At 38.1% G+C, this 12,721-nt stretch overlaps 1 protein-coding gene across 1 annotated transcript in view; it reads left to right on the plus strand.

The window, feature by feature from the left end:
- The first annotated feature begins 474 nt into the window (after window positions 1–474).
- Window positions 475–12,721, plus strand: part of LOC102871850 (phosphatidylinositol 3-kinase regulatory subunit gamma-like) — a 152,954-nt gene continuing 140,707 nt past the window's right edge. The window contains exon 1 of the mRNA XM_006898982.1: window positions 475–580. Coding sequence (XP_006899044.1) covers window positions 475–580 — 106 coding nt within the window. The remainder of the gene's footprint in view (window positions 581–12,721) is intronic.

Here is a 12,721-nt window from a genome sequence, read left to right on the forward strand (position 1 = left end):
ACCTTTCTTTGTCACTTCTCCACTTTTCTTTAAACGCTTTCCCGTCCACCCCCCCGCCTGCCACTCTTCAGGCTCCCTTTCCCGAAGGACATAAAAGTGGCGTCCGTGGAAATATTTGGAGGCGGTGGGAGGCTTTTCTCTTTGGAGAGCGACTGTAGCGAATTTTTGGGACTCTGCTTTTCACACTGTAACCTCCTCCGTCCCGCAAAGCCTCTGTACCCTTTTGAGGAGAGAAGCGCATACCCTGAAAGTTCGAGAGGCATTTTGCTGGGTACTGTTAGGAAGGAGAGGGAGAAGACCCTGTCCTCATCCTGGACTTTTTACTGGCATTTGGAAGCCTCGAAGTACATTTCCGTGTGGGACTTTTACAGATACCTAAATATATATATATTAACATTTAAGAAAAGAACAGATATATTATCTCTCCATATATGTTCTCTATATATTTCTTGACGACCTGCCCCTGACAGCGCGATGTACAATACGGTGTGGAGTATGGACCGCGATGACGCAGACTGGAGGGAGGTGATGATGCCCTATTCGACAGAACTGATATTTTATATTGAAATGGATCCTCCAGGTACTTGGGAGAGGAGAAAAAAAAAAAATCGTGTGATGGGTTCTGTTAAGCAAGACATTGATAATGTTTTCCGGGCAAAAGTATTACGGGTGAGCGGAGATTCGGGTGGAGGGGCAGATTTCCAGTTAGAGCTGCAGTCAAGGGGTTCTGATTTACCCGTTTAAAGTTTGCAGTTAGGACCCTGCTCCTATTGTCCTGCGAGGGTGGGGGTGGGGGTTGGGATGGGGGTGGAAGGAGAGACCCGTTTACTTCTTTGCCTTTGCGTGACGTTTGGATTTTTGTCGTGCCCCCCATATCCCCCCCCCGCCCCCCTTTAAATCTAAGCCTCTTCAACCTGCAAGGGATGCTTTATAGTCCACTTCGACTACTTGGGTGCCAGGAAGCCGATATTTCCTCGTAGGGGAATTCTTAAAAGCCTGTCATTCCATATATTTGTCTAATTGGATTCGTTTTGCTTTATCTTTCTTAACTTCTGGAGCTGTGTTGCCTATGTGATGATTCGTTTTAAGACTTACCCCCCCCCCCTTTCCCCTACAGTAAGCAAATGCCGGTTAGTGATTTTCAAGGATTGGGCGTTCTTATTCAGTCATGGCCTTAGTCTGAGGTTTTTATCCTTAAGACTATAGCTCAAAGGAATCTTTGTGCAGTGTTTAATTAACTATAGTTTATGGTGATTTAATTTATGAGTCGGGGTTACTATTCTTCAGTTCTTAGAGTGAAAATGAATAAAGGGAGGACCTTTTTTGTGTGCTATATGTTATGTACATATATGTTGCATACATGTGTGTGATGGCTTGTATATTCATAATGTAAAGTATACATCACTGTATTTTTATTTTAGAGCATTGTCGAAGGTCCTTACAGACATTTTGTGTGTATATAGAAGGGAATGGAAAGGAATGAAAATGGAAAAGTTGGTTGATTTTTTTTTTCTTCCTGTAAAGTCTACCCCATTTTATGATTACTAGCTGTCAGATTTTGAAACCCTGCTTGCAGTTATAGACAGCACTTTAATGATTTTGAGTGAGTAGAGAGCCTTTGTGACTCCTTATTTTTATTGAGAATGAATTCGTTATGTTTTTTAAGCCTACAGAATAATTTTGTGTCTTTGGGGAACCTCATTTATTTTAAGACTGTATATTTTTGGAAAGGTTTAAAGGATTTGAACCGATGCAATTATAATGAAGTATAATTGTCTTATAAAATGTATTTAGAAATTGTTTCTTATGTCCTTGTGAACAGGGAATTATCCTGTCTTTTGTCTTTTTTTTTTTTCAGAGTGTTAAATGATGCTATTTTAAAAACTAGTAATATTGAATCAGCCCTTTTCATTCTTTGTGATCGCTCACCATTTTTTCTATTCCCCTCATTTTAGAACCCTTTTTTGCTTTTTAATTGTGATTGAAATCCAGATGCAGCTTTTCAGTGTTTTCCAAAGTTTCTAAGATTTGCCACCCATCTATTGTGTGTGCTTTTCCCTTTGTTTCTCCCTAATGGTAAAACATTGTTTCTATTAGATACATTTGTTATTCTTGTGAATAGAAATCTAATACATTATTGATACTCTTCTTCTAAAAAGTAAGGTTAATGATTCTAGGTATCTGATTATATATATATATATATATATATATATATATATATATATATGTATCCCACACATAAACTACCTTCTAATCATACTGTGTCATAAAGTATCTTGCCTTACAGATTACAAAGGGAACTTACTGGGTGGGGAAATGAATGAGGAGGAGGAGGAAAAAAAATCAAGAGTACTAATGATTGAAAAATTTCGGCCTAGTAGGAAAATACTGGCTTATACAAGTTGAGTTGAAAATTATTTAAGAAAAGTACACTATATAGAAAATTCTTAACCAAACTTTTTGTATTCCATAGAAATAAACTTTCGAGTTTAAAATAACATCCTTAAATAAAATTGTGCATACTTATATTCTACTCAGAATACTGACACTATGTATATGTTGTTCTTTATTACTCATTTTGTAACTTTATAATGTAGAATATAGCTATTCTTAATAGTGTTTTAAAAATGAAGCATACTTGCATGTGCCTGAGAAGTGACTTTTTAAATGGAGAGAATGTGAATGCCAGTCATGTTATGTATGATAAGCTTTTAAAAATTTTTAATTTTTTTTTTTTTTTTAATTTTTGTGTGAGTGTACCTTCAAATCACATCTGACTGGTACAGGAGATTGTCCCTCCTTCCCCGGCAGAGCATCTGGTGGATTCGAACTGTTCGCCTCTGGGGTTGTAGTTGCAGCTCCTTACCTGAAATTTTTAAAACTATAAGTAAATCATTAGTGGTGTGTTTGCTGCATGTTTTGCATTTTCCATTCCTCCAATTCCCAGTCAGGCTCTGGTGTGATATTACGTTGTCCTACCATACCTACCATCCCAAATTAAGAGTCATAATAAAGTATCATCTGGTAATAATACTACCATGCTTTAAAAAAATCTTTAAGTGGCTTTCTTTTGCCAACTGAGGGAGTATGTATGTGTAAAAGTGTAAAAAGATCAAATTTATAAAGATACTGAAAAGAAAAGGCAATAATAATGAAAACTCGTTAAGGGGGGTGGCAAGAGAGATTTGACTAATGTCAGGTCGGCCTTATGTTGTAGTTGTTGGATGTTGGAATGGAACCTGGGTTTAAGTTAGGGACTACTTGTACATTCTTCTCCTGCATTTAATTGCAAATTTTATGCAAGTTATTTTGTACCTGCTGTTTCAAGAATAAGGAACCCTGGTGGTAAGGTGGTTAGGTGCTTGACTATTTAACAAAAAAGTCGGTCAGCCTCATCAGCCAAGATGTTGACAGGTCTGCTTTCATAAAGATTTATAGCCTGGGAAACCTTATAGGGCATTTCTACTCTGTTTTAAAGAGTTGCTAGGTAGCAGTGGGTTTGGGACGGATCCCTTTATGCTTTCTTTCACTTTCTTGTATATGTTTAGGACCTAGTTACTAGTTAAGATGCTTTTTTTTTTGCCACGATGTGTTCCCTGAGCCCTTCTGTTGGAATTTCTTCACCTCTCCTTCTTCTAGTCTAGCACTTCTCAGTAGAGTTTCCACCATATAGAATAGCTATAATATTCATAGAGCAGTCTTCCCCCTGTGGAACAATATTTTCATCAGGTTATGAGCTTCTTAGTTGCTTACTTAGGGTCTTGGCAAATAGCGCTAAAAATGTGAACCTTGTAGGGGAGCTCTGATGGCCTGGTGGGTAAGAAGTCTTCTCAAAGGCAGGCATTTGATTCTAACAGTAACTTTGCTTATCCCCATGTTAAACAGTCTTCCACAGGCTATGAGTTCTTCACCTGCTTATGGTCTTGCAAGTGATAACGTGTCAGAATAGGCTTACATACAAGAATGATTGTGAGGATGGTGTATGATCACAAGGCTTTAATCTCTGTGAGTATGATTTGGCTTGATGGTACCTAACAACAACTACAACAAGGTGTTCTGTTTATTTTAGCCTGTAGGTGCTTGTTCTGCTGAAATCCTCTCCCACCTCATTCCTTGGCTTATTGTAATAGCTTAGAGTTAAAAGACTTTTGAATTAGACTTGCTAATTTAAGGCCTGTAGCTGTAATGGTGCCAGTATATTTTTATATTGTTTTCATTTTAAGAATTTTGCATTTAGTTTAGTTTGAAATTGATTGTCATTTCTTCAAATAACCTAAAAATTATTTTTCAGATGTATTTTACCTTTGGTAAAGACATTATTGTTGTTATTGTTATATACCGTAGAGTTGGAACTGACCCATAGCTGACTCTCCAGTGGGTTTTCTGTTAATCGCACAGGAGGAGATTGCCTATCATTCTCCCATGGAACAGATGGTACTTCAACACCATGCTGTCAGGATTGCAGCACAGCGTCTTGCCACTAGGCCACCATAACATTAAAATATTACTATGTTGTTGTTAGGTGCTGTTAAGTCAAGTAAGACTTATTATAGTGACCCTGTGAACAAAAGATATGAATCCTGTTCTATCCTGTTCCATCCTCACACTTCCTGATGCACAAGAGCCTATTGCAGCAGTCACTGCATCAGTCCACCTTGTCCAAGGTCTTCCTCTCCTTTGCTGACACCTTCACCCTTCCTAGTATCATGTCCTTCTTCAAGGAATATCCCCTCCTAGCAACATACTCAAAATAGATGAGACGAAGCCTCATCATTCTTGCCTCCAAAGAGTACTCCATTTGCACTCTCTCCAAGATTTACCTGTTAGTTCCTTTGGCGATCCATGGGATGTTCAGTGCTTTTTCCCAACACCACAGCTAAAAGGCATCTATTCTTCTTCTGTAATTCTTATTCACTGTCCAGCTCTCAGATGCATAGCAAGTGATCAGAAAGAATATAGCCTGAATCAGACAAACCTGAGTCCTCAAACAGACATCATTACTCTTCAATAATTTGGAGAGGTCACAAACTGCAGATTTTCTTAGTGCAGTGTGTCTCCTTATTTCCTGACTGCTAGTCCTAATGGTGTTAATTGTGGATCCAAGATGACTTTATTGACAGTTTCTTTCTCTTCTCCATCCATCATGACACTGCCTATTGGTCCAGTGCTAAGAATCTTTGTTTTCTTGATATTGAGATGCAATCCACACCAAAGGCTGTATTCTTTGATCTTCTGCAACAAGTGTTTCAAGTCCTTCTTTCAGCAAGCAAGGTTATATCATCTGCATAATGCAAGTTATTGGTAAGTCTCCCTCCAATCCTGATGTCACATTTCTCTTTATAGTGTCCAGCTTCTCAAATAATTTGCTCAGAATACAGATTAAATAGGTATGGAGAGAGGTTACAACTCTGACACACTCCCTTCTCAATTTTTTTAAATTTGTTAAAAAAATTTTATTATTTTTTGTGCATGTATCATCAAATCAGATCTGACTGGTACAGGAGGAAATTGCCCCTCCTTCTCCAGCAGAGCATCTGGTGGATTTGAACTGTGTACCTCTGGGATTGCAATGCAGCTTCTTGCTACTAGGCCACCAGAGCTCCCTTCCCTTCTCAATTTTAAATCATGTAGTGTACTCCTGCTATATTCGCACACCGGCCTGATGGTCCAGGTATAGGTACCGCATAAGCACAGTTAAGTGCTCTAGGACTCCCATTCTTCTCAATGTCAGCCACAACTTGTTATGATCAACATAGTCATATGTCTTTGCATAGTTCATAAAGCATAAATGAAAAAAAAATAAAGCATAAATGGACATTCTTCTGGTATGTTTACTTTCAGCCAGCATCCATCTGACATCAGGAATGATACTCCTGGTGCTAGTGTCTCTTCTAAATCCTGCTTGAACTCTGGCAGTTCCCTATCTATGTCCTGTTCCATCCATTTTTGAATGATCTTCAACAGTATTTTGCTTGCATGTGATATTAATGATATTGTTTGATAGTTTCCACATTAAGTTGGATCACCTTTTTTTGGGAATGGGAACAAATATGAACCTTTTCCAATTCATTGGCCCGACCGGCAATCATCCTCCAAATTTCCTGGCATAGTCTGGTGAGTTCATCCTAGGCTGCATCTGTTAATTGAAACAAGTCAGTTGGTATCCCATCAATTCATGGGGCCTTATTTTTTGCCAGGGCCTTCAATGCAGCTTCTACTTCCTTCTTCATTACCATTGCCTCCTGTTCGTATAGTACTTCCTGAAGTTTTTCAGTGTTAATCAGTTCTTTCTGGTACAGTGATTCTGTGTATTCCCTCCATCGTCTTTTGATGCTTTCTGGGTCATTCGTTATATTTCCCATAGTATCTTTCAATATTGGGCTTAAATTTGTTTTTTTAGTTTTCTCAGCATGAGAAATACAGAGCGAGTTCTTCCTTTTTTATTCTCCAATTCCAATTTTCTGCACATTTCATTATAATACTTTGTCCTTCTGAGCTAGTCTTTGAAATCATCTGTTCAGCTCTTTCACATTGACATGTTTTCCTTTAGATTTGGCTTTTCAGCCCTCCAGTGTAATCTTCTGACATCCATTTTTATTTTTATATTTTATACTGAAAATTAAAATATTACTGTACATTAAAATATTACTATAATGAAAAATGCAGAGCAGCCAGTGGCTCAGTGGTAAGGAATTATGCTGCCAATGTAAAGGTATTAAATTAAATCTACCAGCTTCTACATGGGAGAAAGATGATTAGTAAACTCTTGTGGGATTTACTGCCTCTTAAAACCTGCTGAAGGGCCAGCTGTAGATTGGTTCCGACTTGATGGTACACAACAGCAACAATAATGAAAAGTACATTACTGTACATCCTGAAAGTTTCTAATAACTTGATGATGACTGTGTCTTACTGTTACTTATTGCTAGAATAAGGATTGACCCCAAAACGCTAAAGTGTTTAAATGTTAACTATTTTATTTTGCAAAAACTAAGGTTACTATACAGAATAACAGAGAATTGTGAACATCTTAATTAGTCTTGTTATGAATTTGCAATTTGAATTATCCTATATCAGAGCAGTTACAAAATCTCATGGGTCTATGGAAATATCGCTCTCCAAGTCATCCTTTATTTTTAGTTTCTGTTGCCCTTGGTAAGTCCTTTATCACCTCACATTTGACATAAATTGTAATAAAGATAAATGATAATAGTTTCTAACATTTGTTGAATAATTATTAGAAATCAAAAGGTATGTTAAATACCTTTTGTCAATGAAACAATCTTATAAAACAAGTGCTATCATTATTCCACTTTACCAATAGCAGACTTAAGCAGCACACAACAAAGTAGGCCTGTCTGCCTGACTGACGCCCAAGATAGTAACACATAACTCCTAATAGGTTGTACTCTTTCAAATTTTTCTCTTTTAGACAGCTTTGATGACCTAGTGATAAGGAGTTGCTGCCCACTCAAAGGCACATGTTTTAAACTTACAAGCTGCTCCTTGGGAGCTAGATAGACAGTCTCCTCCTGTGTGATTGACAGGCTCTGAAAACCCACTGGCTGGTCAGCTATGAGTCGATTCCCACTCAACAGCACATAGCAACAAAAATAAGAATGTAGTGCTGCTCCACAAGTTTACCCTGAATTCTTCAGCCAGGCTTTTCTTATTGAAGTGTTTTCATTGTCTTCCTGCTTTACTGTTATCAATGGCTTTACATTTCTTTTAATCTGAGACTCTGTTCTCAGATTTGGTAAATATGATCATTGGTACCAATTAACAGTTCTAACTTTATTATTGTTTACCCTTGAGCCTGTGCTACATAGAGTGATCCTATAGGACAGACTACAGTTGTCATATAGGCTCTTATGAATGCTCTAGTGGCCTAGTCCATAGGGAGATGTGCTGTGAACTTAAAGACCATGCTTCTCTGGAAGTTCAGATCCACCAGCTGATCCCAGAAAAATGGGCAAATCTTCTGTACAATTTCAGAAAACTCGAGGGAGGGGTGAGCTATGAGTTTATTCTGACTTATTGACAGTTCTTTTGGTTTTTTGTTAGACTTTGTTAGGCTATAATCAATTTTCTTTCACTTTTTTTTAATTTTAGGCTATACTCTTTACAGGAGCAAATTTCTGGTTCTTCTCTGCAGAATTACTGGTGGGTTCAAACAGCTGAGTATTAACCATTATGCCACAAAGGCTCCTTTATAACTCATTTATCCATATTTTTCTTCTGGATTCATTCAGTCTTGTCTTGGAGATGATGAAACCAAGTTTCTCCTTGGAGATTAGGATTTTGAAGCTCCATTTCACGTACTTTGGGCACATAGCCAGGAGGGACTGTTCCTTGGAGAAGGACATCGGATTGGAAAGGTGGAGGCACAGCATAGGCGAGGAAGACCCTGGATGAGATGGATTGATACAATAGGGGAATGGAAGTAGTTGTGTCAGAGTCAGTGAGAATTGCTTCAGGACAGGGTAGGCTTCAGAGATGCTGTACATAAGGTTACTATGAGTCGCAGGCAACTCGACGGCACATTAACAACAACCACTATTAGGTTCAGAGACTATAAATCTTTATGGCAGGATACTGCCTGTCTTTCTTCTCAGAGTGTCCAGGGGATTTGAACAGCTGACCTTTGGCTTAGTAGCCTGACACATTATGCAATATATCACCTGGGCTCTTTTCTGCTACTAAAGTCTAAACCTAAATTAAACCCATTGCCATTGAGTTAATCCCAGTTATAGCAGGTCTTCTTCAGATTCTGATGCTAAATAAAAACAGTATGTGCCTGTTCTGACTTACCTACAAATCTGATGTAAAGACATACTTGGGAATAAGTCTTGTTCATCATTCATAACTCATTTATATATCTGTGCTTGGATCATAGATATTGTTGTTTGTTGTTGTTATGTGCCGTCGAGTCGTTTACGACTCATAGCGACTCTATGCACAACAGCCCTAAACCCTGCTCTATCCTGCGCCAACCACACTGCCTCTGACACGCCCATCCCGATTACCCCAGTCACCGAATCAATCCATCTCATAGAGGGTCTTCCCCTCCTGCGCTGCCCCTCCACCCTCCCAAGCATGATGTCCCTCTCCAAGGACCCGTCCCTCCTGGCAACATGTCCAAAGTATGTCAGAAGAAGCCCCAGAATCCTTGCCTCCAAGGAGTAGCTTGGTTTAATCCTCTCTGAGATGAATCTGTTTGTTTTCCTGGCAGTCCATGGTACATTCAGTATTCTTCTCCAGCACCACAGCTCAAAAGCATCCACTCTCCTTCTGTCCTCCCTAGTCATTGTCCAACTCTCTGATGCATAACAAAGACCATGGCCTGTATCAGGCGCACCTTAGTCTCCAGAGAGACACCGTTGCTCTTGAGTACTTTAGAGAGGTCCCTAACAGCAGACTTTCCCATCACGATACGCTTTTTGATTTCCTGACTGCTGGTGCCAAGAGTGTTGACTGTGGAGCCGAGCAAACTGAAGCTGTGAGCAATCTCAATCTCTTCGCCATCCATCCTGACGCTGCCAATTGGTCCAGTGGTGAGAATCTTTGTCTTCTTGACATTGAGCCTCAGTCCATACTGAAGGCTGCAGTCCTTGACCTTCTGCAGCAAGTGCATGAGGTCCTCCTCAGTTTCAGCAAGCAGGGTTGTATCATCTGCATAATGCAGATTGTTAATAGATCTTCCACCAATCCTGATGCCACAATTCTCCTCATAGAGCCCGGCCTCTCGGATAATCTGCTCTGCATACATGTTGAAAAGCTATGGAGACAGGATGCATCCCTGGCGTACACCCTTCCCAATTTTGAACCATGCAGTGTTACCCTGCTCTGTTCTGACTACTGCCTCTTGATCCAAGTACAGGTTTCGCATTAGCATAATGAAATGTTCTGGGATTCCCATTCTTCTCAGAGTCAGCCAGTTTGTTATGATCCACACAGTCAAAGGTGATCCACACACAGATCATAGATATTATCACCAAAATTTTATATTTTGGGAAACAAGTAATTTTCAAACTGGAGAATCAAAGTGAGCAGTATGATGTTGAAAGCTTGATTAGTTTTACACAGCACAGTACCAAATGGAAAATTGCTACCTAATTGTTATTAGTGAGCTCTGGTCGCCTAACGGTAAGGAGCTGCACTGTCAACATGAAGGCATGTGGTTTCGATCCACCAGCTGCTGCTGCATGAGAAAGATGGGCAGTTTTTATCCATACGATTTATTGCTTCTGAAAACTTACTTGGAAGATCTGCTATGAGTGGCTTTCAACTTGATAGTACATTACAACAATAAAAGCATTATTAAGGAATTATGACACATTCACAAGATGGAATACTACACAGCAAGCAGGAATAATGATTTTGTAAATCGCTGCCTAACTTGGGAGGGACTAGATAGTGTTATGCTATGTGAACTCAGTCCATAAGGACAACTGTTAGTACATGTATAACTATCCAGAGTGGGGAGGATAGGAGCAGAGGGATGAGGATGGGTGGTGGGGCAATGGGAGTTAATCTTAGGGTCGGTCACACAATGTGATGGGGGGAGGGAAGTAGGGATGGATAAGGGAAATGGGAAAAGTCTGGTGTGAAATATGTATACGAATATTGTAAGTAAACCAGTATAAATTAAAAAATTTATTTAAAAAAACAAAGATAAAACTCACCCAGCATACTATCATGGCTTCAATTAAGTGTAATGAGTTGACTTGTATAACAGTTAAGTCTGCCATCAAGCCTTTGCATAAATCAACTTCCAAATTGCTTGCTCATTCATATTACATTTATTGTTCTTATGTATATTTGTAATTTCACATATAGTAAGAGAGTTCATTTATTTAATAAAAGAAGTAGTACATAGATCTAGCCTGCTAGACTAAACCATTTTGCTTGTCATTATGAAAACTAGCCTGTGACTTGGTATTGATGAGTTAACAAAAAGCTAAAGTTGGTATCATAAGGTCTGCTCTACTATTATCTGTCCTTGGAGTTCCTCTCTGATATCCCATTTGTGGGCCAGAATAAGGATACAGCAAAGAAGATCCAGAGTATTTATGTTTATCTGTAAGAACAAGATTATGTATTCTTAAATACTGTTGTTAAATTTGGAATATTTTATATTGAGAAAAACTAGATTCAGGATTGAATAAAAATTGAAAATCTGTATATTAATTGATTTGGAAAGATCATACTGGAAGGAATTATTTGTACTAGAAAATTACTGTTTTCTTCTGTTGCTGCATACATATTATGCTCTTTTAAATTTTAGCTTTATAATAAGGCCACTAAACATGGCATAAAACATAGAGTGCATCAGAGTTTGTGAGGATAGGACAGGACAAGGTTCAGATCTCTTGTTCATAGGGTTTCTATGAGTTGTACTAGACTTGACAGCATCTAATAAGTTACTTTTGTAAACATTACTGTCATAGATCAATAATGTACTGTAACTTACTTTCAAAAAATAACTTTGAAAACAGAATTGTCTATGGTTGGCTATGCAAGGATGAATAAATGAAAGAGAAGAAAGATTCTATATAAATTTATGTGCTAAAGATATTGGTATCTTAGACAAACTAAAACAGATTCATGTGCTTTTGCTTGCTTGTATAATGCTTAAGTGCTTAACTGTAGACATTGGGATAAATTGAGTAAGTATTCTATTTGCATAGTGTTTAAAGCTCTGTGTTCAGATAGTTTTAATTCCAGCTCTTGCTATTTCTAGTTTGTGAGCCTGTACAGTTTGCTAATCTGTAAAGTCAGAAGAGGATATTTAATTCTATTGTATGGTTACTGTGAGAACTCTTGTAGCCTAGTGGATGAAGAGTTGTGCATTCAACCAAAAAGGGTGGTAGTTCAAATCCACCAACTGCTCCTTGGCAGAAAGGTGGACTGCCTCTTCCCATGCAATTTACACCCTCTAAAAACTTCATGGAGGTTTAGCTCTGAGTTGATTTTGATAGGATGGTAGTGAGTTGTGGGGTTTTTTTGGTTGTTTTTTAAAAAGAAACTTTTTAATGGAGTGGTGGGGTGATTGTGTGGTAGTAGTTTTTGGCTTTCTTTGGGTTTGATTGGTATGGGTGGTGATGTAGCAATAGGTTTTTGAGAACATCAGTTAGTACATGTAAAACAGAGGCTTTCGCTACTGGAATGTTTTGCTGCTTAACTCTTCAGAGACCTTGCTCTTCAACCTTGGTTTTAGCACTTGAGAGAGGTCCCTAAGAGCAGATTTTCTTCTCTTTTGATTTCTTGACTGCTGACACCAAGGGCTGATTGTCAATCCAAGTAAGATGAAATAGTTAACAATTTCAATCTTTTTTCCCCATATATCATGATTTTACCTAATTTTTAAGTAACATTGAATAGTAATTTATATATTTTAGCCTCTGAAAGATATCAAAGAGGATTACATTAATAATATATATACTTCAACACTTCTTAAAATCCTATTTCTCTGTTTTTGATCAGTATCTTCACATGTCTAATCTCAAACGTCATTCTTGTAAATTTACCTAATTTTCTCTTAATGAGTAGAGGATTTTCATGCTCTTGTCTCTTTTCCTTCCATTTTATTTTCCAGAAGTATTTCTCTCCCTTTTGAATTTGCAACTCTGATCTACACAATAAGAACCAGAATTTGGGAGCGAAATATGAAGTTGTGACTCTATACAGCAACATTTTTGTTTCTGTCATACTTTTTAAA

Source organism: Elephantulus edwardii, unplaced genomic scaffold, assembly GCF_000299155.1.
Source record: "Elephantulus edwardii isolate Elephantulus edwardi_28Jun2011 unplaced genomic scaffold, EleEdw1.0 scaffold00243, whole genome shotgun sequence".
In the NCBI taxonomy this organism is placed as follows: Eukaryota; Metazoa; Chordata; class Mammalia; order Macroscelidea; family Macroscelididae; genus Elephantulus; species Elephantulus edwardii.